This window comes from Trachypithecus francoisi, unplaced genomic scaffold (assembly GCF_009764315.1).
Source record: "Trachypithecus francoisi isolate TF-2019V2 unplaced genomic scaffold, Tfra_2.0 Lachesis_group4, whole genome shotgun sequence".
Lineage (NCBI taxonomy): Eukaryota > Metazoa > Chordata > Mammalia > Primates > Cercopithecidae > Trachypithecus > Trachypithecus francoisi.
In genome coordinates, this window is record NW_022681469.1 from 142,474,966 (window position 1) to 142,501,859 (window position 26,894).

A 26,894-nucleotide genomic window follows, 5' to 3' on the forward strand; every position below is an offset into this window, starting at 1 on the left:
GGTGCCTTCTGAGAAATGCATTGTTAGGCAATTTTGCCATTGTTCAAACATCATAGAGTATGTTTTTTTTTTTTTTGAAACAGAGTCTCGCTGTCTCCCAGGCTGGAGCACAGTGGCGCGATCTCGGCTCACTGCAAGCTCCACCTCCCGGGTTGCCGCCATTCTCCTGCCTCAGCCTCCCGAGTAGCTGGGACTACAGGCGCCCGCCACTTCGCCTGGCTAATTTTTTGTATTTTTAGTAGAGACGGGGTTTCACCATGTTAGCCAGGATGGTCTCGATCTCCTGACCTCATGATCCGCCCACCTCAGCCTCCTAAATTGCTGGGATTGCAGGCGTGAGCCACTGTGCCCGGCCGCCATAGAGTATGTTTACACAAACCTAGATGGTATAACCTAACTCCGTACCTGGACTGTATGGTTAGCATATTGTTCCTAGGCCACAAACATATACAGGTTATTCTACTGAATACTGTAGGCAATTGTAACATGATAGTATTTGTATATTTAAACATATATAACATAAAAAGGTAAGGTAAAAATATAGTATTATAATCTCATGGGAGCAAACTTCGTTATGTGGTATATGACTGTAATCTCTATCTCTTTGCTAATATTCCACTTTGTTTATAAACCATTTTCTAGATTTAGTTTAGCTGTTTTTCTCTGTGTTTTCTTTGAGTTCATTGGCCATATTTAAGGTAGTTGTTTTAATTTATTTATCAAGTAAGTCAGAGGCCTGCATTTCTTTAGCGGACAGTCTCTAGAGATTTCTCTTGTTCCTCTGAATCATTCTTGTTACTCTGTTTTATTTTGGTATGTCTTGTTATCTTCTGTTGAGATTTGGACACTTGAAAAAAACTTCCACTTTCCCCGGCTTTTGTAGAATGGCTTTGTACAGGGGAAGACCTTCATTATCCAAACTGTTTTAAAGGCTCAGGGTCCTTTTAAATCTTTTCTAAGGATGTGTATTCCCTAAGCCTAAATGTGTGTTTTTATTCCACTTCCCTGCATTCACAGTATCTGCTTTAAAATGTATTAATTTATTCAGTCTCTTGGTTCATCTCAAAAGCCTTGGATGTTTATTATATTCCTATGTCCATAATTGATCACTCCTAGTCACCTACAGGTCTGCAGACTCCCTGCAGCTCTAACATGCCACGGTGACTGACTGCTGCTTTCAGTGGCCTCCAACCTGACATCCAAACTATGCCACTTTTCTCATCTGTGCTCTACATCAGGCAAGACAGAAACCAGTCACTTTGGCAGCCCCTAGGCAAGCCAAATATTGCCAGCAAGTTCTATTTTTTCCCTTGTCTACTGAGGGAGGAACTTGGAATTGATACACATCTTTCTGACAGTGGCATATTGTGCCATGAAGGGGATGAAGAGTGAGTGAGAAAAATGTCACAAAGTTTAACAATGAGTGTGACATTTTCTTGGATTATTAGGGATTTACTTGGTTTTCGCATCTTCTTAACTGATTTCTAGTGCAATGGTGCAATCTCATCTCACTGCAACCTCTGCTTCCAGGCTCAAGTGATTCTCCTGACTTTGCCTCCTGAGTAGCTGGGACTGCAGGTGCATGCCACAGCACCTGGCTAATTTGTATTTCTTGTAGAAATGGGGTTTTGCCATGTTGCCCAGGCTGGTCCCAAACTCCTCAGCTCGAGTGATCCACCTGCCTCAGGCTCCCAAATTGCTGGGATTACAGGCATGAGCTACAGCACCTGGAATATTTCTTCATATTTATCCATCTTGAGGACTTAAGATGTATGGACTTATATATTTATATAGTCTTTGAACAATTCCATATTACTATTTCTTTAAATATTTCTTTTACCTCAATTTCTTTTTTTTTTTTTTCTTATCAGGACTCTACTTAAGTGTATGTGTGTGTCTCTGTGTGTGTTTGTGTGTTTCCCAAATGTTTCTTCTTTATTCTGTATTGTTCCTCCTTTTTCTTCAGTCTCTGTGCCTCAGTCTGGGTGGTTTTCTCTGATTTATTTTCTAGTTGAGAAATTCTCTCTGCAGAATGTGTTTAATTAAGCTTACTCCTTTAATTCTTAATTTCAGTTAGTATATGTTCTAGAAGTTTCATTTTATTTTATAGGTTTTACTAAATATTTTGTGCTTGATAACTTCAATAACTTTATTTTCTGGGTGTTGGTTTCTATTGTATGCTTTTCCTATTTTTTCCCCAATTCTTATTGTTTTTTATGCAACTTTTTTTCTTTTAAGAGGTAGAATCTCACTCTACTGCCCAGGGTGGAATGCAGTGGTACAACCATAGCTCACTGTAGCCTTGAATTATGAGGCTCAAGTGATCCTTTTGTCTCAGTCTCCCAAGTAGCTATGACAACAGGCATATACCACTATTTGCAGCTAATTTTTTAATTTTAATTTTTGTTGAGATAGGGTCTTGCTGTATTGCCCAGGCTAATCTTGAACTCCTGGCCTTAAGAGATTCTCCTGCCTTGCACACCCAAAGCACTCTACATACATCTTTTTATTAAATGCACTTCAGATACTACACGTAGAGATAGTGTCACACTCTGCAGGATTTTTTTTTTTTTTCTTGCAGAGGTGCTTAAGTTTTGTTTCTGATAGGCAGTGAGAGTGGAGGCATATTGCTTTGATTCAGTCAGGGATTAAACTATTTTTGAGCATGCTATGAAACTTTGTGAGAGCGCGATTGTTTCTTGTCTTCTTTTACTACTAGGGTGTAACCTTCTGGGGGTACCAACCTAAAGTTGTGGTGTTTATCAAAGGCAGTTTTTCCTTAGCTGTGTGTGAATTTCAGTTTCTTTCCTAGTCTTGTGAGACTTTTAAAGTTATTATTTTCTCAACCTCTCTTCCCTCATTTTTGTTTTGGAAACAATTGCCCACAGTGGAAAACCAGCTTCAAATGTTGGACTTCATCTCTCCTGTCTTCCTTCTTCTGTAATGTTAGCACACAAATTCCCAGTGCCTCAGTAGCTCTCTGATGCCTTAAAAACCATTAAAAATATTGTTCTCACTTTTCTGGATGTTTTTAGCGGAAGGGTTGGACTACAACAATCTAGTCTGCTACATACAGAAATGTTTTTTTTCAATTTAGAATTCAAAGCTGTCATGTTACTAACCTCTGAGTGAGAAAGACTGTGCCTGTGACTCAGTAGTTCAGCCTTGAGAAGCTTTCTCAGCATGAATAGTGTTGTGGTAAAGAGCTTGAATGCTGGAGTCAGACTAATTAGTTTCTAATCTTGGCTTTGCAACAGAGTAGCCATGTGATTTGGTGACAAATCGCTTCAGTTTCCTCATCTATAAATAAGTTTCGTAATATTAAAGGAATTAATACTTAAGACAGTATGTGATGATCCCATCACCCAGGTAGTGAGCATAGTACCCAATAGCTAGTTTTTCAACCCTTACCCACTCTTCTTTCCCTAATCTTTAGCTCCCAATTTCTATTGTTGCCACTTTTATATTCATATGTACACCATGTTTAGCTCCCACTTATAAACGAGAACATGTGGTATTTGGTTTTCTGTTCCTGAGTTAATTTGCTGAGAATAGTGGCCCCCAGCTACACCCATGTTCTGCAAAGGACATGATTTCATTCTTTTTTATGGCTGTGTAGTGTTTCTTGGGGGTATATGTACTACCTTTTCTTTATCCAATCAACTCTTGATGGACACCTAGGTGGATTCCATGACTTTGCTATTGCGAATAGTACTGTGATAAGCATACGCGTGTCTTTATGGTAGAATGGTACACATTCCTTTGGGTATATACACAATAATGGGACTGCTGGATCAAATGGTAATTCTGTTTTCAGTTCTTGGGCCGAGGCGGGCGGATCACAAGGTCAGGAGATCGAGACCATCCTGGCTAACACAGTGAAACCCCGTCTCTACTAAAAAATACAAAAAACTAGCCGGGCGAGGTGGCGGGCGCCTATAGTCCCAGCTACTCGGGAGGCTGAGGCAGGAGAATGGCGTGAACCCGGGAGGCGGAGCTTGCAGTGAGCTGAGATCTGGCCAGTGCACTCCAGCTTGGGTGACAGAGCGAGACTCCGTCTCAAAAAAAAAAAAAAAAAAAAAAAAGAAATTGCCACACTGTTTTCCACAATGTTGAACTAATTTACTTTCCCTCCAACAGTGTATAAGTGTTCCGGTTTCTCCACAACCTCACCAGCATCTGTTACTTTTTGACTTTTTAATGATAGCCATTCTGACTGCAGTAAGATGGTATCTCATAGAGGTTTTGAGTTGCATTTCTCTAATGCAGTTAAGTATTTTTTCATATGCTTGTTGGCCATGTGCATGTCTTCTTCTAAAAAGTGTCTGTTCATGTCTTTTCCCCACTTTTTAATGGGGTTGTTTATTTTTTGTTTGCTGATTTGTTTAAATTCTTCATAGATTCTGGATATTAGACCTTTGTTGGATGCATAGTTTGCAAATATTTTCTCCCATTCTGTAGGATGTCTGTTTACTCTCTTGATAGTTTCTTTTGCTGTGCAGAAGCTCTTTAGTTTAACTGGGTCCTCTTTGTCAATTTTTTTGTTGTTGTTGCAATAACTCTGATATCTTCATCTTGCTGTTCCCATGTGTGGAATGATATTGCCTAGGTTATCTTCCAGGATATTGATAGGTTTAGGTTTAACGTTTAAATCTTTAATCCATCTTGAGTTGATTTTTTTATATGAGGTGAGAAAGGGATCCAGCTTCAATCTTCTGCACGTGGCTAGCCGGTTATTCCAGCACCATTTATTGATTAAGGAATCCTTTCCTTATTGCTAGTTTTTGTCAACTTTGTCACAGATCGATGGTTTTAGGTGTATGGTCTTATTTCTGGGCTCTGGGCTCACTATTCTGTTCCACTGGTATATGTGTTTTATTTTTTATTTTTATTGCTTTACCAGTACCATGTTGTTTTGGTTCCTGTAGCCATGTAGTATCATCTGGAGGTGGGTAATGTAATCCCTACAGCATTGCTCTTTTGCCTGGGATTGCCTCGGATATTCGGGCAACTTTTTTGATTCCATATGAATTTCAAAATACCTTTTTTTCAAATTATGTAAAGAATGCCATTGGTAGTTTGATAAAAATAACACTGAATCTGTGAATTGCTTTGGGCAATATGGCAATCTTAATAATATTGATTCTTCTTATCCATGAACATGGGATGTTTTTCCATTTGTTTGTATCACCTGTGATTTGTTTGAGCAGTGTTTTTAAATTCCCATTGAGGAGATCTTTCACCTTCCTGGTTAGCTGTATTCCTAGGTATTTTATTTTTTTTGTGGCTATTGTGAATGTGACTGTGTTCTTGATTTGGCTTTCATCTTGGATGTTGTTGGTTTGTACATTGATTTTGTATTCTGAAATTTTGCTGAAGTTGCTTATCAGATCTAGGGGCTTTAGGGCAGACTATAGGGTTTTCTAGGTATAGGATTGTATCATCTTGCAAACAAGGATAAAACTATCCCTGTTTGGAGACTTCCTCTTTTCCTGTTTGGCTGCCTTTCATTTCTTTCTCTTGCCTAATTGCTCTGGCTACAACTTTCAGTATGATGGTGAATAGGAGTGGTGAGAGTAGGCATCTTTGTCCTGTTAACAGTTCTAAAGGGAAATTCTTCTAGCTCTTTCCCACTTGATATGATTTTGGCTATGTGTTTTTCATCGATGGCTGTTATTACTTTGAGGTATGTTCCTTCAATGCCTAATTTGTTAAGGGTTTTTAAAATGAAGGGATACTGAATTTTATCAGTAGCCTTTTCCGTGTCTATTGAGATTATCATGTGGTTTTTGTTTTTAGATCTGTTTATGTGATAAATCACATTTACTGATTTGTATATGTTGGGCCAAATTTTCAACCCTGGGATAAAGCCTACTTGATTGTAGTGGATTAGCTTTCTGATGTGCTGCTGATTTGATTTGATAGTATATTGTTGAGGATTTTTGCATCTATGTTCATCAAGCACATTGGCCTGAAGTTTTTGTTGTTGTTGTTGTTGTGTCTCTACCAGGGTTTGGTATCAGGATGATGCTACCCTCATAGAATGAGTTAGGGAGGGGTCTCTCCTCTGCAATTTTTGGAATAGTTTCAGTAGGGATGGTATGAGCTCTTCTTTATATATTTGGTAGAATTCACCTGTGAGTTTATTCATTTATTTATTTTTGAGACAGGATCTCACTCTGTTGCCTAGGCTGGAGTGAAGTGATGCAATCAAGGTTCACTGAACCCTCGACCTCCCAGGGTCAAGCAACCCTCCTGCCTCAACCTCCCTAGTATCTGGAACTACATGCATGTGCCACCATGCCCAGCTTATTTTTAAATTTTTTGTAGAGGCAGGGTCCTGCTATGCTGCTCAAGCCAGTCTTGAACTCCTGGACTCAAGCAATCCTTCTGCCTTGGCCTCCCAAAGTGCAGGGATTATAGGTGTGAACTACCATGCCTGACCTTTTTGGTAGTCTTTTAAATTACTGATTCAATTTCAGGACTCATATTGGTCTGTTCAGGGATCCAGTTTCTTCCTGGTTTGATCTTGGCAAGTTGTATGTTTCCAGGAATTCATTCATTTCTTTTAGTTTATGTAGTTCGCTTGCATAGAGGTGTTTGTAATAGTCTTTGAGGCTTTTAAAAAAATTCTTTGGGGTCAGTGGTAATGTCCCCTTTTTCATTTCTGATTGTTTATTGAGATCTTGTCTTTTTTTGCTTTATTAGCCTAGCTAACAGTCTATCAATCTTATTTATTCTTTCAAGAAACCAAGCTCTGCACCCGTTGATCTTTTGTATGTTGTGTGTGTGTGTGTGTGTGTGTGTGTGTCTTAATTTTCTTCAGTTTAGCTCTGATTCTGGTTATTTCTTGTTTTCTGCTAGCTTTGGGGTTGGTTTGCTCTTTTTTTTTTTTTTCTTGTTCCTTTAGATGTGATGTTAGTTTATGAATTTTGTATCTTTCTAAATTTTCAATGTGGGTGTTTAGTGCTATAAACTTCCCTCTTCACACTGCTTTAGCTATGTCCAAGAGATTCTTTTCTGTATCTTTGTTCTCATTAGTTTTCTAAGAATTTCATGATTTCTGCTTTAATTTTATTGTTACCTGTAAGTCATGCAGAAGCAGAATGTGTAATTTCCATGCAATTTTGTAGTTTTGAGAATTTTCTTGGTATTAGTTTCTATTTTACTGTGCTGTGGTCTGATAGTGTGTTTGGTGTGATTTTTTTAATTTGCTGAGGATTGTTTTATGGCCAATAATGTGGTTGATTTTAGAGTATGTGCCATGTGCATGTGAGAAGAATGTGTTTTCTGTTGTTTTGTGGTAGAGAGTTCTGTAGAAGTCTGTTAGGCCCATTTTGTCAAGAGTCAAGTCCAAGTCCCAAATATCTTTGTTAGTTTTCTGTCTTGATCTAATATTGTCAATGGGGTGTTGAATTCTCCTTCTATTATTGTGTGGTTATGTAAATTTCATTGTAGGTCTCTATGAACTCATTTTATGAATCTGGATGCTCCTGTGTTGGATGCACATATATGTAGGAAAGCTAGATCTTCTTGTTGGATTAAACCCCTTACCATTATGTAATGTCCTTCTTGGTCTTTTAAAATTATTGTTGGTTTAAAGTTTGTTTTGCCTAAAGTTAGAATAGCAAGCCCTGCTTTTTTCTGTTTTCCATTTGCTTGGTAGATTTTTCTCCATTCTTTTTCTTTGAGCTTATGGATGTCATTGCATGTGAGATGGGTCTCTTGAAGACACATACAGTTGAGTCTTACTTCTTTATCCAACTTCCACTCTGCATCTTTTAATTGCAGCATGCATAGTTTTAGCCTGTTTACATTCAAAGTTAATATTAATATGTGCAGATATGATTCTGACATCATGTTGTTAGTTGGTTACTATGCAGACTTGATTGTGTGGTTGCTTTATAGTGTTAATGATCTATATACTTAAGTTTGTTTTTGTGGTGCCCAGTAACGGTCTCTCATTTCCATATTTAGCACTCCCTTAAGTATTTCTTGTGAGGCAGATCTTGTGGTATTGAATTCCCCTAGCATTTGCTTGTCTCAAAAGGGTCTTACTGGCTGGGCACGGTGGCTCAAGCCTTTAATCCCAGCACTTTGGGAGGCCGAGACAGGTGGATCACTAGGTCAGGAGATCAAGACCATCCTGGCTAACACAGTGAAACCCCGTCTCTACTAAAAAATACAAAAAACTAGCCGGGCGAGGTGGCAGGCGCCTGTAGTCCCAGCTACTCGGGAGGCTGAGGCTGGAGAATGGCATAAACCCAGGAGGTGGAGCTTGCAGTGAGCTGAGATCCGGCCACTGCACTCCAGCCTAGGCGACAGAGCGAGACTCCGTCTCAAAAAAAAAAAAAAAAAAAAGGGTCTTATTTCTCCTTTGTGTGTGAGAGCCCTGTTATTCTTTCCTCAACTTGGTCTATTCTGCTGTGAATACTTGCAGTTGTATTATGAAATTCTTATAGTGTGTTTTTCAGCTCTATGAGATCAGTTCTATTCTTTCTTGTAATGGCCATTTCATTTTTAAGCTCCTGTATAATTTTCTTACATTCCTTAGATTTCTTGGATTCAGTTTCAACTTTCTCCTCTATCTCAATGATCTTTGTTCCTATCCATATTTCTGAAGTCTGTCATTTCAGCTATGTCAGCCTGGTTAAGAACACTTGCTGGGGAACTAGTGCAGTCATGTAGAGGAAAGAAGGTAATCTGACTTTTTGAGTTGCCAGAGTTTTTGCTATGGTTCTTTCTCATCTATGTCAGCTGATGTTTCTTTAACTGTGGTATAATTTGAATACAGTCAGTTGGCTTCTTTTCTGGATATTTTTAGAGGAAAGAGGCTTTGTGCAGGGTCTTTATTTGTAGTTGATGACAGTTCTATTTTAAATCATTTGAGAAATCTCCAAACTGTTTTAAACTGTGGCTAAACTAAGTTACATTCCTCCAGCAGTGTATAAGCATTGCCTTTTCACTGCAGCCTTGCCAGCATCTGTTGTTTCTTTACTTTTTAATAATAGGCATTCTGACTGCTATGAGATGATATCTCACTGAGGTTTTGACTTGCATTTCTCTGATGATTAGCGATGTTGAGGATTTTTAAATATATTTTTTTGGCCACTTGCATGTCCCCTTTTTGGAAGTGTCTGTTCATGTCTTTTGCCCACTTTCAAATGGGGTTGCTTTCTCCTCACTGAATTAAGTTCCTTATTGATTCTGGATATTAGGCCTTTGTTGGATGCATAGTTTTAAAATATTTTTCCCCATTCTGTAGGTTGCCTGTTTACTTGGTAATAGTTTATTTTGCTGTTGCTTAAGTATTTAATATAGGATCAACATTAAAGTATACATTCCTTGGTGTGTCATGGGCCATACAATTTGTGCCAGGTGCTTTAAAGATAAATCTTGTTTTATGTTTCTATAGGGAGAAGCACCACAACTAATGGGTGAGAGTTACAAGGGTCCAAATTAGGCTTCAAAGGTTAAATACATATTTATATTTTTAAATTTGTTTTTAATTTGTATCAAATTAGTACATAGACACTGATGTCAAATATAAGACAAAATGAAAAACAGGAGTCCTCTGTCCCTCCCTCTCCAATCCTAATTTTTAAGAGGCAGACTCATTCAGTTCAGTACTTTTATCTTTTTATTTCTAACTAATACACCTCTTCAACTAATCCTTGACATTTTATATGCGCTATTATTTTTGACTTTCCACTGTGTAAAGTGAGGACTGCTTCTCTTAACATGGTCCTCATTTCCTTACATATTTCCCCTTTACCATCTTACCAATGTAGCTTTATCACATTTTTGTTAATTCAATGCTGCAGGCTTAGAGTGCTATGTCAATGTTAAGAGTGTTCATTTCTTAATTTTGTGGGAAACCAGGATCATATATTCTTTCTTGCACACTGTTCTATTTTTCTTGAGTTAATAATTGGCCCATTATTTTCATTTGACAGTTTTCTATGCATTAATCACCAATTTAACCTACACTTGCCAAATCTGTACAATATTAACATGGTAAAAAATGTTAGATGATCTATAACTGTATAAACATCTTCTTCTGTTTTTCCTGTTGGCTTAACGCTCTATGGTCTTCATGCTCCAATTGTAGTTTCATGGTCCCCTAGAGCCGGGGGTTACTGTCTGGTGATTCTTTTACCTAGATCCCTGAAAAGTCCCTACTCTGCTTTTCTGTGTTGGAGCTTGTTTTCCGGATTCTATGTTTTATCTTTCTTGGTTTATACTCTTGTTTTAGAGAAGCATATCTTCCAGAAACTTTTTCAGAGAACACTTTGTAGGTAAGTGATTTTTAGAGTTTGTATGTCTTAAAATGTCTTTTTTTCCTCTCAGTTTTGATTGGTAATTTAGTTGGGCATAGAAACATAAATTTGAAATTAGTTTGCCTCATGTACCATGTTATATTGAAGCCAGTATGTCAGTATATTGACTCTCTCAGTCTGAAATTTTTAGGCTGAGCCGATAGCTTTTAGCTGTGAGCAACCCTGTCTATTTACTCCAGTATGCCTGACAAATATTTTTATTTGTCATATGTCATGTCTTCAAAAAGTTTGGGAAGAACTTTATTTTAGTTTATAGTGTTCTTGTTGATAAGATCCGTAGATAAAATTTCTAATTTTTTTTAAATGTAGCTTCCCCATCCCCTTTTCCTTCTCACTGGTAAACTTTAGGATTCTTTTTTAACCGAAATATTCTGAAATTGTATGAAGACTTAAGTTAGTATGATACTTAAAAATAAACATTTTAGAAAATATTTTTGCATTATTTCTTTGGTAATTTCAAACCCTGCCTTGTTTTTTTCTTTTCAGAGCTCCTGTTAGCTGTCAGTTGAACCCCCTGTATGAATTCCTAACTTCTGGGTTTTTCTTTTTTTCATTTGTGTGATCTGTCTTTTATGTGCAATCTTTCCCCAGTTTGTAATGATTCTAGGCTGTTCATTCATATTTAAGAATGAGGCACTAGAATGGTGATGGAAAGTGCCATGTAAAGTGGGATGGCTTGTAAAGTGGAAGACATCATTCTAGGATAATCAGGCAGTAAGTCAACCTCCCATGAGATGATTCTCAGTTATTGGCGTAGTTGCACATCTTTTCTTTTAGGTAGTTCAATTTCTCCAAAGCTTACAAAATAGAATTCTTCAAATACCTGCTTACAACACACAGATGGAAAGGAATAGAACTGACTGCCAGCATTATGGGAAACAAACAAAACATGAGGTGACAAAAATATCACTGTTCAAAAATAACAGGTTAATTAATCCCCACTATTTCCAGTAATGTTGTGACATCCATACCATCAATTGTGTCTATTACTGGAAGCTCTGTATCAGTCTGGTTTTATTTCTTCAGCCTAGTCAATCCCTAGCTTTCTACTGACATAGGAGAGGAGTAGATGCCTGGTTGGCATGGACAGAGTGTGTTAGAATTTTTATTCTTCTCATAATTTTATCTGAACCCATCTGCATATTTTTAGTTTCACCTCTCATGCTTGTAGTCAGATGCTTATACCTTTAAGTCATGAGACTTTGGGGGATTCTGTGAAGGAAATTAACTACTTTCTTTTGATTTCTTCTTCTTGAAGTTTAAGCTTAAACTTTTCCTTCTCTGCTATGCTATATACTCCTTGTCCATTTGCTTTCTTCCTTCTAACTCTTTCTCATCTGCTGTTGTTTCCTTTTCTATTCATTTTATCTACGTGGTTATATATTTTTATATTATCTACTCCCATTTCAGTGGTGTTTTGGCTCTTCTTTTCATTGGATATTCCACAGCTTGATAGGGGAGTCCTAAGAAAGTCAAAGTTGGTAGAAATATAGACACATTTAGAGGTGTATGTCAGCATAGAGGTCTGGTGTACAGAGCAGATAACAATTTGAGTTGTTTGAACCAGAACTTGTGGAATGAGTGGAATTTGACAGGTAGCAACTGAAAGAAGAGTGTTCAAATACTTGCTTGATATAGTCTCCTCAGAGACATCAGGCACACAAATCTTTCCATGTTGAACTTTGAAATATGATAGCTTTGAGTAAATGAATATATCACCAGAATTTTTCATCATGATATAGAGACGTGGGTAAGGTGAGATGAACACTAACCGAAGTAAATCAAGAGACTGTGTGTTCTCTTTTGCTTGTGTTGCATGTATCATGCACACCTGATTTGCTTACATCCTTGCTACTCAAAGTGTGATCCCTGGACCACAGTATCAACATCATCTGGGTCTTGTTAGATATGTAGAATTGTGGCCCCATCTCAGACCTACTGATCAGAGTATGCATTTTAAGAAGATACCTAGATGACTTGTAAGCACAGGAAAGTTTGAGAAGCACTGGCTGTTGTTATGCATTCATCATTAGGTTATACGTTCTTTATTTCCTCCTTTTCCTGTTAGAACGAAACAAAACAACTGTATATGATAAGAATGTGGTATAACAAAGACATCATTTATTCTAGTCAATACGATATCTTATGGTTACTTAAATTTATGGAGTGCAGTTTTATGATGCAGATAAAGCATGAACTGTTTGGTGTTTTGACATGGATTTTGGAAGCAGATGGACTTGGTAGCAAATATTGCATCTGACACAGATTCTTAATTACTTTTATCCATGGTAAAATAAAAATTTACACAGTTTTCTTTACTGAGTTCTTATGAAGAGTAAATCAAACGATGTTTGTAAAATGCTTAGCACAGTATTGTAGGCATATGCAATTAATATTAGTACCCTTTTCTTCCTCACCAAAATGAGTGTCAATTTTGAGGCATTACAACCAATGGCCAGGGAATTTGATATGGAAGATTTTATTTATTTATGTACTTTGTTTAAAAAATTCTTTGATACTGTTGGGCTTTTAAAATTTTTTAATTATTATGCCTACACAGTAGGTATGTATATATTTGAGTAACATGAAATATTTTCATACAGGCATGCAATGTGTAGTAATCACATCAGTGTTGACATATACATATATCCATAAAACTGTCATTACAATTAAGGCAGTGAACGTCTTCATCACTCCCAAAAACTTCCTCTCTATTTTCAATTCTGGCTTCCTGCCCTGTCACCAGGCTACCATTGCTCTGCTTTCTCTCACTGCATTTGAATTTTTATTTTCTAGAGATTTTTATAAATGGAAATATGCAGTATGTACTTTTTTGTCTAACTTATTTTACTTAGCATAATTAATTCGCATTAATTAGTTTGAGATTCATTCATGTTGCAGTGTGTTCATTCCTTTTATCACTGAGTACTATTCCATCATATGGATGTATCACAGTTTGTCAATCCATTCACACAATTCACAATTGGGTTGCTGACTCTTTCTGACTTTACAAGTAAAGCTGCTGTGAACATTCATGTACAAGTCTCGTTTGGAAATATACTTTCTTTTCCTTAAGTTTGAAATGGTTTGATTATGTGAGAGTTGTATGTTTAGACTTTTACAAAACTCACAAACTGTTTTTTAAAGTTGTTGTACTCTTTTACACTCCCATTGGCAGTTCATGAGAGTTAAAATACCTCCATTTTCTTACCAACACTTGGTATGATCAGTCTTTTACATTTTAATCATTCTAATAGGTGTGTTTTGTTTATATGAGTAATAATTTTGAACACCTATCTTTTCATGGACTTATATACCATCGTATCTTTGTCCATAAATTGTATATTCAAATCTTTCCTACTTTTTAAACTGGGTTATTTGTTTACTATTCAGTTTATAATTTTCCTGTATATATAGGATACAAACTCTTTATCAGACATATGCTTTGCGAATATTTTCTCCCAGCCTCTGGATTGTCTTTTCATTCTTCTTAACAAAGTAATCCAGGAGCAGAATTTTAATTTTGATGATATTTCGGTTTTTTTTTTGTTTTGTTTTCTTAACAGATCCTGCTTTTGGTGTTGTAGCTAAGAAACCTTTGCTAACTCACAAGGTTGCAAAGATTTTTGCCTATGTATTTTTTCTATAAGTTTAATAGATTTATGTCCTAAATTTAGGTCTATAATTCATTTTTTGTTAATTTTTGTATGTGGTGTAGGCATATACTGAAGTTTATGATGATTACTTTTGTATAAGGGGACCTAATTGCTTCAGCAAAATTTCTTATGAAGGCTATTCTTTTTCCATTGAATTACATTGGTATTTTTCCCAAAAAGTAGTTGTATGAATATGTGGGTCTTTTTCGGAACTCTCTATTTTATCCCGGTGATCTATTTGTCTATATTTATACCAAAATTAACTATCTTGGTTATCATAGCTTTATAGTAAAGCTTAAATTCAGGTAGTATTAGATCTTTAATTTTGTTCTTTTTTTTAAAAAAAATTGTTTTCAGTTGTTCTAGGTCAATTTGCCTTTCCATATGAATTTTAGAATCTGCTTGTCAGTTTCTCAAAATTATGCTGGAATTTTAACCAGGATTGAATTGAATTTATAGATGAATTAAGGGAGAATTAACTTTTTAATTATTTTCAGTGTTCTAGCTCATGGTATATCTCTCTCCATTTATTTTGTCTTCTTTGTTTTTCCTTAACAAATCTTTGTAGTTTTCATTCTAAAAGTCTTTCACGTCTTTTTTTCAGATTTATTCCTAAGATTTTAATACTTTTAGTGCTTTTATAAATTGTTTGATTCTTAAAAATTTCAATCTTCAGTAATTTGTTGCTCATATAAATGTATATATAAATATGCATTTAATTTTTGTATATTCATCTTGTATCCTGCAAACGTGCTAAATTTACTTTTTAGTATTTTTATAGATTTCATCAGATTGTCTATAAATCATGTTATCTGTGAATAAACATGGTTTAATTGTTTTTGTATGTCTTTTATTTATTCTTACTACACTGGCTATAACTTCTAGTATAATATGGAATAGAAATGATGAAAGGTAACATCTTTGTCTTTTCCTTGATCCTGGAAGAGGAGCATTTAATCTTTGGCAATTGAGTATAATGTTAGCTATAGGTTTTCATAGATACTTTTTATTAGGTTAGGGAAGTTTTATTTTATTCCTAGTTTGGCAAGAGTTTTTAATCAGAAATAGATGTCAGATTTGTCAAATGTTTTTCTGCATCTATTGAGATAATTAAAAAAATTTTTTTGAATTTAGTTTTTAAAAAAATTCTAGTCATATAGTAAATTGCATTAATTTTTTAAATGTTACCTAATTAACCTTGCATAACTGAGATAAACTCTACTTGATCAAAATAATTACATTTTTTCTGTTATTGGATTTAATTTGTCAAAATTTTGTTTACATTTTGAATCAGTTTTTATGAAGGACAGTGGTCTTTAGTAGTCTTTTCTTAGTTTGTCTTTGTCTTATATTGATAGTTAATCATAACCTCATAGAATTAGTTCAGAAGTAGTCTCTTAGTCTCAATTTTCTGGAAGAGTTTGTGTTGGATGGGTATTATTTCTCACTTAAATGTTTGGTAGAATTCACTAATAAAACCATCTAGGCTTTTAGGATTCTTTATTAGAAAGTATTTAATTACAAATTCAATTTTTAATATAGGTTAGGGCTATTCAAGTTGTTCAATTTAGTATCATAAGGGTTTTTTTTAAAATCTGTATTCTATTATTATTCTCTTAATTTGTATAGAATCTGTGGTAACGGCACCTTTCTCATAGCCGATATTGATAACTAGTACTGTTTTTTCTTGATTACTCTGCCTAGAGGCATATCAGTCTTATTATTGATCTTCTCAAACAACCAGCCTTTGATTTCATTCATTTTTCTTGAATGTTTTTATTTTTACTTCCTTGATTTCCACTCTTCTTTCTTTTTTCTACTTAGTTTTGGTTTAACTGACTCTTCTAATTGCTTTGCATGGGAGATGAGGTCATCAATTTGAGACCATTTTGTTTTCTAATATAGGTGTTTAGCGGTATACATTTTCCCCTAAATACTTTTTTTAGAGGCATCCCACAAATACTGGCATGTTGTACTTTCATTTTCATTCAGTTCAAAGTACTTTCTGTGTTTTCTTTTGATTTCTTTTTTTGTCTCTGAGTTATTTAGAAGTGTTGTTATTTTTCAAATATTTGGGATTTTCAAGAAATATTTCTGTTATTGATTTCCACTTTAATTTCATTTTAACCAGTGAACATTCTTCGTAGGACTTTAATCCTGTTAAATTTATTGGGACTTGCTTTATGGTCTGGAAAATGATCTACCTTTATAAATGCTCTATATGCACTGGAGAAGAATATGTATTATGTTGTTGTTGGGTGGCAGTTTTTTTAGAAACAACAATTACATCAAGTTGCTTGCTAGTATTGTACAGATCTTCTGCATCCTTACTGATATTTTGTCTTGAGCAGCTTTGAAATCTCTTGACTATAATTGCACATTTTTCCATTTCTTCTTAGATTTCTATTAGTTTTTGTTTCATGTGTTGTGAAGCTCTGTTGTAATGGTCACAAACATTTAGAATTGTTATATGTTCTTGATTGATACTTTTATCATCATGAGATGATAATTATGTTATCATCTGAAACCTACTTTGATAGCTTTCTTTTGATTAGTGTTAGGGTGGTATGCCTTTTCCATCCTTTTACTTGTGACTTGTTTATGTCCTTACATTTCAAGTGCATTTCTTGCATGTAGCATACAATTGGATCTTGTTTTATCCAATCTTACAAACTGTGCGTTTTTTTGATCATGTAAATTATATATTATTAGGTTGGTGTAAAAGTAATTGCTTTTAAATAGATTTGCCATACACTTTTGCATCAACCTAATAGTATGAACTAAATAACATAAACATTTTATGTGATTCATGTTCTTTTCTGCTAGTTCTATAATTGCTGTCATTTTTGATGATTAATTTTTCTCTTTATTATGGGTCATATTTTTCTGCTTCTTTACATGCCTGATAGTTTTTTATTGAATTCCAAATATTACAAATTTTAACGTTGTTTTGTGCTAATTATTCTTGCATGCCTATAAATAATCTGGAAACAAATTGCTTGAAATAATTTGATTCTTCAGGATCTCATTTTTAAGATTTGTTAGACAGGACTGGCAAAGTGCTCAGTCTGATTATAAATACTTCCCACTCCTGAAGCAAGATCCTTTTTTTGTACTGTACTCAATGACTAATGAATTATGGATTATTTCAAGCTGGCTGATAGAAACAAAGTATATTCCTAGTTCTGACCACCAGACACTGTTACCTTTAATCCTTTTTTTTTAAAAAAATTATTTATTATTATTTATTTATTTATTTTTTTGAGACAGTCTCACTCTTGTCACCCAGGCTGGAGTGCAGTGGCGTGATCTCAGCTCACTGCAATCTCCGCCTCCCAGGTTCAAACAATTCTCCGGTCTCAGCCTCCCAAGTAGCTAGGATCACAGGCGCCCGCCAGCACACCCGGCTAATTTTTTTGTATTTTTAGTAGAGATGGGGTTTCACTATGTTGGCCAGACTCGTCTTGAACTCTTGACCTCAGGTGATCCATCTGCCTCAGCCTCCCAAAGTGCTGGGATTACAGGCATGAGCCAGCGCACCTGGCCACCTTTAATTCTTTTGGGTATTTTTTCCATGGTCTCAGGTAGTTTCCTCAAATGCATGTGTTGATTATTACTCATCTGAATAGTTGAGAGAAGCACGCTGCCAATTTCGTTGCCTTGTGCAGTCTTCTCTGGCACTCGGTCCTGTGGTTTCTAGCTGTTTTTCAGAGTCTAAGCTTTTTCCCAAATCAGCATGTCCACTGAACTCTGGCTCAGTTCTCCTTCCTGTGCCATGGCCTGGACTCTGTCTTAAAGCAGCAAGCTGGTATAATCATAGGTCTCGCCTGTTATTTACTGCCTTTCCTGGATCAGTGTCTTACATTGCTCGATGGCCAGTGGTTAGTACTTCATCTTGTCTGGAAGCACAAGTCAAATTAGAAAGATTCCTAATTGTCCTTTTTTTTTAAAAAAAACATTTTCGACCATATTAGGTGAACTACTCTAGCATTTTTTACTTTTTTAGATTTGTCTCTTATAACCAGTTTATAAATAATGTAGGAAATGTCTTTTTATTTAGCTTTTCCTGAGGAATCTCCTTGTTTTGAAGAAAACATGGATTGGAAAATCATCAGTGATAATTATTTTCAATTTTTGAATAACTTACTCAAGTCTCCAACAGCTTCCATATCCAGGTAAGTTATCAGAATTCAACTTCTAGGTCTTGATTTAATTATCATCTGAAGATAATCAAGACCTAGTTATAGGATATACATTCTTTAAAATTTATGAGCCTGATTTAGATATTGACACAATCTTTCATGTGAGCTGTTCAATAAATATTTCTTTAATAGAATGTGTGACTCAAGTTTCAAGTTGCTTAATAGAATGTACGACTCAATGGATTTTGAAAGGAAATACAGATTGTAGTAAGAAGATTTTCCTTCAATAATAACATGATTTGTAATACATGCTCCAAAAATAAGGTATTTGTTTTTGAAAAATTGTCTTAGCTAATTGCCTAGAGTTTAAACAGGAAATCAATACTATAGATTCTGTTAGTTTCAAAGACTTCTGGGAGGGAGAAGTGGTCTTTGGAACTAAATTTGTCAGACTATTTTCTGCTGTCCTATTTCAGCACATGTATTGAAATGCAGATTTTTATGTATGGTTATGAACAGTTTGTCTAGTTTAAAGGTATACTCTGTTATTTGTGGGGTGTGTTGGAACACGACGGGAGGGATGTTTTGCATGAGAGCAGTAATTCTCAAATTTGAGAATGGATTAAATCTGTGAAGATCGCTAAAAATAAAAATGCTTGCCCCTTGCTCCAGACATAGGAAATTTTACTCTGTGTACGGGACCCAGGTTTCTGTATATTTCACACATTCTATAGGTGGTTCCAGCGCACACCAAAGTTGGAGAATGATTCTGCTGTATCTGTCTAGAATGGGGATTAGTCATTCCTATGGAACTTGTTAAGCCCAGCTATTAGTAGGAACAGAGGAAAGGACAATGGGATGGACTCTCTAGAGAACCAATTCCTTGCCTATGTCAGATTTTTAATTCCTCTTTCCTGAGAGCCTCAAAAATTTAACAGCCCTGGAAAACCAGCACAAAACTAGTCTATTGTGCACAAGGACACATTTAACTTTATATTTGTAGACCCATAGCAGTTGGCACAGTGTCTTTCATCATGGATAGTAGTAGATAATTAGATGTTGATTTAATGAATGAAAAATCATTGAACATTAAGCACAATTTATATTAACAAAGCTGAACTTGAAATGACAAAATCTGGGTGGTCTCCTAGTCATGCCACATAATAACAGCTTGAATCTGCCAATTAAAAAAAGTAAAAAGTTTCTTTTTTCATGAAAAGGAAATAATGACGTATACTTCAAAAGGCTGTTGTAGGAATTAACTAAGATTGTAGTAGTGAAAGTGCTTTATAAGCTAAATTACCAAAGTAATATAAAAACATGTGGCAATAATACTATTAGTAGTACTACTTCTACTTCAATTTATTATTCTATTGCTACTCCATAACCCTCTCACTTCCATTTCTCCTCTATCAAGGCACAATGACTTGGATGATAATTAAGCATCTATTCTTAGGGAGGGCTGGATTTAGGCAAAGTTTATGTTGAATTCCTAATAGAACTTTCCCTTTCCGGATGGAATTTTTTTTTTCCCCCAAGGAATTATTTCAAAGAAGTCATTCTGTCCTAAAAATAACAACTAACTAAATTAAGCCTATATTTTTTGTGTGGGGTGCTCAGGTGTCAGCTATCAGGGAGGTAAACAGCATTTTGCCTATGATAGGTCTTATGTCTGTTCTATGTCAGAGAGTGTGTTATACAACAGGAGCAGAGGGTTAAAAAACTTCGAAAGTAATTTACCCTTTAAGGCATAAATAGCCAATAAAGGTCAAAAATTCCTTACCCACAATTCTGAACTCTTACAGAGTCTGAAAATAGAGGCTTTTCTTATGGTTGACATCACAGCTCATTCAGCAGAGATTTAGCATGAACTGATGTGAAGCAGTTTCAAGAGTATTTTCTTGCGCCGCAAGATCATTCACAGGTCTCACTGCCGAAGTGTTAATATGTTGATGATCAGGGCTGCCCCAGCCCTCACTGAGATGCATGAATACATATCTGATACCTGTACCATGTTGCGTTTCTAAAGGATGAACATCCTGAATTCTGAAACACATGTAACCCCAAGAATGTCAAAAGTGGATCTGTAACTTCTGAGTCAGTAGAAGTTAGTTCTGCAAGTGTGGGTTTCTATTACAAGAGGGGACTCACAGTGACTGAGTTGCTCTTCTGAGAACTCTGTATTTTAAAATTAAACACCTGGAGATAAATTACCCCATATATAATAATGAGTTTCTAACAGTAGGATGTATATAGTATTATTGAAAGAGCACTGGAATTGCCTTCCAGGACAGGGAATCCCCACACCTTCCTTAAACCATACAGGCGTAGTTTCTAATGCACTCCACTGTTTGTACTACCTTTATATGCTAAGACATTTTGAAATGGAATTAAATCCTAGGATTCTTCTGACAAAAATAGTAAACTTGTCTTTAATAATCATACATATTATTGTTAAATATGCCAGGGGAAAATAATTAAGAATGCATTCTTTTTGGTGGTAGGAAACATTTTAAGCTAAATGTATATAACTTCATTGTGGATTTCTAAAACACTTTCAAATGCTCACATTAGTTTAATTTCTGTTGAAAAACATGTTGTCTATTAAATGTCTCATTTGTGTTTTACTATCAATAAATGAGTATTAACTTGAAAATTTGATAAATCACATTTATTTTTTATTTTATACTAAAATAATTCTACTAATATTACAGGGCTTTAAATTTCACAAAGCACCTTCTAATGATGGAAAAGAAGTTGCACACCCTTGAGGATGAACAAATGAACTTTCTTTTATCATTTGTGGAATTTTTTGAGAAATTATTGTTGCCTAATCTTTTTGACTCCTCCATCGTTCCCAATTTCCATCACCTCCCATCTCTTATGGAGGATATTCTGAATATAAATTCTCTGTGGACAAATCATTTGAAAAGTTTAAAGAGAGACCCATCTGCCACTGATGCTCAGAAACTCTTGGAATTTGGCAAAGAAGTGAGCTGGAAAATGGGAACTCTCGAAAGTCACTGGATAAGGAAGGAACCAAAAAATCTTTTGAGATTCATGGAATTAGTACTTTTTGAAATTAATCCCAGATTACTAGAATTATGGGTCTACAGCATTTCAAAAGGAAAAAGAGCTAAACTGGAAAACTTCTTTACACTTTTAAATTCTTCTGTTCCAGAAAATGAGATTCTGAGTACAAGTTTTAACTTTTCCCAGTTGTTCCATTCAGATTGGCCTGAATCATCAGCTATGAACATAGATTTTGTACGTCTAAGTGAGACTATAATAAAGAGTCTCCATGAATTTGGATTTTTGGAGGAGGGAGAGGTCTCAGAAGCTCTGAACATCATCTACACTATCAGGAATGCATCTGATTTTTTCTCAGCCCTTTCTGAACCTCAAAAACAAGAAGTTGATAAAATTTTGACTCAAAAATACCTAAATGTCTTTCAGGACAAGGATTCAGCTTTACTTCTGCAAATTTATTCTTCATTTTACCAATACATTTATGAATTTTTGAATACTCAGAGTAGAGGCTCTTCGCTGACGTTCCTTACACAAATCTCAAAACACATTTTGGATATCATAAAACAATTTAATTTCCAAAACATCAGTAAAGCATTTGCGTTTTTATTTAAGGCAGCAGAGGTTCTTGGGGGAATTTCTAATGTATCTTATTGTCAGCAATTGCTTTCAATTTTTAACTTTTTGGAGCTTCAAGCCCGATCCTTCATGTCTACAGAGGGCCAAGAACTGGAAGTGATCCACACTACTTTGACAGGCCTCAAACAGCTGCTCATAATTGATGAAGATTTTCGTCTTTCTTTATTTCAATACATGAGCCAATTCTTCAGCAGTTCAGTAGAAGGCCTATTCGATAATGAGTGCTTGATTTCGGACAATAAACACATTTCTTCCGTAAATTATTCAACAAGTGAGGAGGCTTTATTTGTTTTTCCATTGGCATATTTTTTTTCAAACCTCTCAACAAATGTCAGTGTGTTCAACAAGTTTATGTCCATTCACTGTACCGTTTCATGGCTTCAAATGTGGACTGAAATCTGGGAAAGCATATCTCAATTATTTAAGTTTGACCTGAATGTTTTCACATCTCTTCATCATGGTTTCACTCAGCTTTTGGATGAATTGGAAAATCATGTGAAAGTCTCCAAAAGCTGCCAGGGAATATTTCCCACACATAATGTTGCTAGACTCATATTAAATTTGTTTAAAAATGTAACTCAAGCCAATGACTTCCATGATTGGGAGGACTTCCTGGATCTCAGAAATTTTTTGGTAGCTTTAGGTAATGCGTTAGTTTCAGTAAAAAAACTTAACTTGGAGCCAGTGGAGAAATCCCTTTTCACCATGGAAACTGCCCTGCATCAGATGAAGACATTTCCATTCAACGCAAGTACAAGCAGAGAGTTTTTAAATTCTCTGCTCAAAGTTTTCATTGAGTTTAGCAGTACCTCAGAAAATATAGACAGAAATGTAGATTCGATAAATGACTTTCTTTCAAATAATCTCACAAATTATGGAGAAAAATTTGAAAATATCATCACTGAGCTAAGAGAAGCAATAGTATTTCTTAGAAATGTATCACATGATCGAGATTTGTTTTCCTGTGCTGATATTTTCCAAAATGTTACTGAGTTTATTTTAGAAGATGGCTTTTTATATGTAAATACCTCACAGAGGATGTTACGTATTCTAGACATGATAAATTCCACATTTTCCTCTGAGAGCACAATTAGCAGGCTCAAAGGATGCACTGTGTGGTTAGATGTCATAAATCATTTGTATTTGGTGTCTAACTCCAGTTTTTCACAAGGCCATCTTCAAAATATTTTGGGGAATTTCAGACATATAGAAAAGAAAATCAACTCTATATTGAAAATTGTAACTTGGGTGTTAAATGTTAAGTGTTCATCAAATGGCTCACATATAAATTGTGTAAATATTTACTTGAAAGACGTAACTGACTTTCTAAATATTGTACTTACTACAGTCTTTGAAAAAGAGAAGATACCTAAATTTGAGATTTTATTAGCTCTTTTAAATGATTCTACAAAGCAAGTAAGGATGAGCATCAACAATTTAACAACAGACTTTGATTTTGCATCTCAATCCAATTGGAAATATTTTACTGAATTAATTCTAAGACCAATAGAAATGTCAGATGAAATTCCTAATCAGTTTCAGAATATTTGGATTCATTTAATAACACTGGGGAAGGAATTTCAGAAGCTTGTAAGAGGTATTTACTCTAACATCCTGGAAAATAATTCCTCTTCTAAAACTGGAAACTTGTTAAACATGTTTGCCACCAGTCCAAAAGAAAAAGATTTAAACAGTGTAGGCAATTCCATTTATCATTTAGCTAGTTACCTTGCCTTCAACTTATCTCATGACCTCCAAAATTCACCAAAAATAATTTCACCTGAAATAATGAAAGCTATGGGTCTTGGGATTCAACTGATGAGGGATGTCTTCAACTCCTTAATGCCTGCAGTTCATCACATTAGTACGCAAAATGCAGGTTATATGCAAGTTTTGAAGAAGGTAACCTCTGTCATGCGTACTCTTAAGAAGGCAGACATAGACATTTTAGTGGATCAACTTGAACAAATTAGTGCAAGCCTAGTGGATTTCTTTAAAAATATCAGTAGTGTGAGAACTGGCAACTTAGGGGTCAACTTGCTTGTTGACTTGATGAAAAAATTTGTAGACAGCTTGCATTCTTGGAATGTTAATCACCTGCTGCAGCTCTCACGCCTGTTTCCTAAAGATGTTGTGGATGCTATGGTAGATGTGTACTATGTGCTTCCTCATGCTGTAAGGCTCCTGCAGGGAGTACTTGGTAAAAACATCACTGAAGGTCTCAAGGATGTCTACAGCTTCATACTCCTTCATGGCATAACCATTTCAGATATCACCAAGGAAGACTTCACAATTGTGATAAAAATTCTTTTGGATATAATTGAATTAATATCGGATAAGCCAAATATTGTTTCAGAGACTTTAACTTGTTTTCCTGTGGTTTGGTGCTGGAATCACACAAATTCTGGATTTCAGCAGAATTCAAAGGTAGACCCCTGCAGTGTCCATGGGCTCATGTCTTCTTCCTTTTATGGCAAAGTGGCCAGTATACTCCATCATCTCCACCTGTCTCCCCAAGGTGAAGATTCACCATGTTCAAATGAAAGCTCCCGAATGGAAATAAATAGGAAAGTGGTCTGCATAATTCATGAATTAGTGGACTGGAATTCTATTCTTCTGGAACTCGCTGACGTCTTCCATGTTAACATTTCTCTTGTGAAAACTGTGCAGAAATTTTGGCATAAGATATTACCATTTGTCCCACCTTCAATAAATCAAACTAGGGATAGCATCTCTGGACTTTGTCCTAGTGGTCCCATAAAGCAAGTTGCTTTGCAAATCATAGAAAAACTTAAAAATGTCAACCTTACAAAAGTTACATCAGGTGAAAATATTCTTTACAGACTAGCTAGTTTAAACAAGATCCTTAACGTTAATGAAGACACAGAGACATCTGTTCAAAATACTATTTCCTCAAATTTGGAAAGGACAATACAATTGATTTCTGAAGACTGGAGCCTAGAAAAAAGTACTCATAATCTACTCTCTTCATTTATGATGCTCCTGAATGCAAATCTCACAGGTAGCAGTTCAGAAGCATTATCAAATTTTATTGAAAAGAGTGAAACAACTTACAACTTTGAAGAACTATGGCCTGAGTTTCAACAAATCGTGAAAGACCTAACCCAAGATTTTAGAGTCAGACACCTGCTCTCTGAAATGAACAAAGATATCAAAAGTATAAATTCAGTGGCTCTTCAAAACATTACTTTGCAATTTGCCCGTTTCCTGGAGATCCTGGATTCACAGTCACTGAAAACATTAGAAATTATTGAAGATTTTCTATTGGTCACAAAAAACTGGCTTCAGGAATATGCAGATGAGGATTACTCCAGAATGATAGAAACACTATTCATTCCTGTGACCAATGAGAGCTCAACTGAAGATATAGCTTTGTTAACCAAAGCTATTACTACTTTTTGGGGCTCTTTAAAAAATATATCTAGAGAAGGCAATTTTGATGTTGCCTTTCTTACTCCTCTGCTAAATCAAGAACAGCTGACTAATTTCTCAGGTGTTCAGTTGCTTTTTGAAAACATCCTAATTAATTCAATCAATAACTTAGCTGGGAATTCTCAAGAAGCAGCTTGGAACTTAAGTGATACTGACCTTCAAATAATGAATTTCATTAACCTTATCTTGAACCGTATGCAGTCAGAAACTAGTAGGAGAACAGTTCTCTCTCTGAGAAGCATGGTAGATTTCATGGAACAGCTTTTGAAAACATTCTTCTCCCTTTTGGTAAAGGAAGATTCTGAGAACAAAATATCTCTTCTGCTGAAAGATTTCCACAAAGATGTTATTGCAGAGATGAGGTGAGTCTACTTTTGCTTTGTGTCGTATATGCAGTTGTGATATATCTCAAACTACTTTATTTTCTGGAGTATAGGCATGTCAAAAAGAGTATTTGTATCTAATACTTTTGAAATATCTTTGAAGTAAATTTGTCTTAATAAGTATTTTATCAAAATATCAACGTAGAAGAATTTTGGTTACTGTCATCTAACTAGTAAAATATAAACCTAGTCCAGGGTAATTAATCACATATTATTCTTACATTTTTAGATTATGAAAACAATTATGATTTCCGTTTTGTATGGATCTGAAAAATTAGTTTTCATAGCTGTACGTGCATATACAGGATTGCCATAATTTGAATTGCTATACTAACTGTCTAATCACCAACTAGGGACTTAAATATTCTCAACCCAATGAATCTACTGTGATGCTTGCATTTAGAGACATAAAAAGTGATAGTCACATTATCTTTTTTTCATATATCTTCAAAAATCTCATTTGAAGTTTGCCAGTGAAAAGACTGGAGGGAAATTCCAATCTATTCCATGATGTCTGCTTTAGTCAAGTTTCAATCAGAGTAACAAAAACCATCAAAGGATTTAATCCAAGGAAATTAGCTTACACAATTTTGGGGGCTGGCTAAGTAAGTCTGCAATCAGTAGGGCCGACTGTCAGGAAGGGAGGCCCACAGCAGGCAGGGGCGCCGCGGGCATGAGTGAAAGCTCCTTGTCCACAGGCGGTCAGGAAGGAAGTCCGGGGAAGGGAGAGCCACTGACTATGAATACCCAGCAGTGGTTTTGTGCCTCTAAGTTACAGAGGTTCTACGCCCTCTTTCAGAGTTTTCCTGCCCACTCAGGACAGTATCCCTTCTGACTAATTTAAAGTTAACTGATCAGGAATTTTAACTCCATCTGCTCTAGATTAGTGTTTGATTGAATAGCTGGGAGAAGATGTATTTATATTACACAATGGCTATAACTCCCATCTATCCTCCATCTCTCATGAGGGAATCTCCCCTATGGCCCACCCAGATGAGAAACATACAAAAAAGGGACTTCTGGGGCTATTATTCAGCCTAGTCACATTGATACATCTGTCTAAGCAATTTGCTAGTACTTCTCAGGCTCACAAAAGTATAAACATGCTAACCACTTTTCAGAGACTTATCTCTTACATCAAGAATCACATTGTAGTCATTTTACCGTCTTTCCTAAGTAAAAGCCATTTTAACCTTTTTCGTAAGCAAAATTATGTGGCTTTTTAAGTTGCCAGGTTCAAAGAACTGTAATAGA

The 26,894-nt window shown here is 35.5% G+C and overlaps 1 protein-coding gene across 1 annotated transcript in view; it reads left to right on the plus strand.

Annotated features, from left to right (window-relative positions):
* The window catches only part of ABCA13 (ATP binding cassette subfamily A member 13), a 503,527-nt gene that overhangs the window by 73,407 nt on the left and 403,226 nt on the right, over positions 1 to 26,894 (plus strand). The window contains exons 16-17 of the mRNA XM_033192140.1: positions 18,057 to 18,171; positions 20,853 to 25,619. Of these exons, the coding sequence (XP_033048031.1) occupies positions 18,057 to 18,171; positions 20,853 to 25,619 (4,882 nt within the window). The remainder of the gene's footprint in view (positions 1 to 18,056; positions 18,172 to 20,852; positions 25,620 to 26,894) is intronic.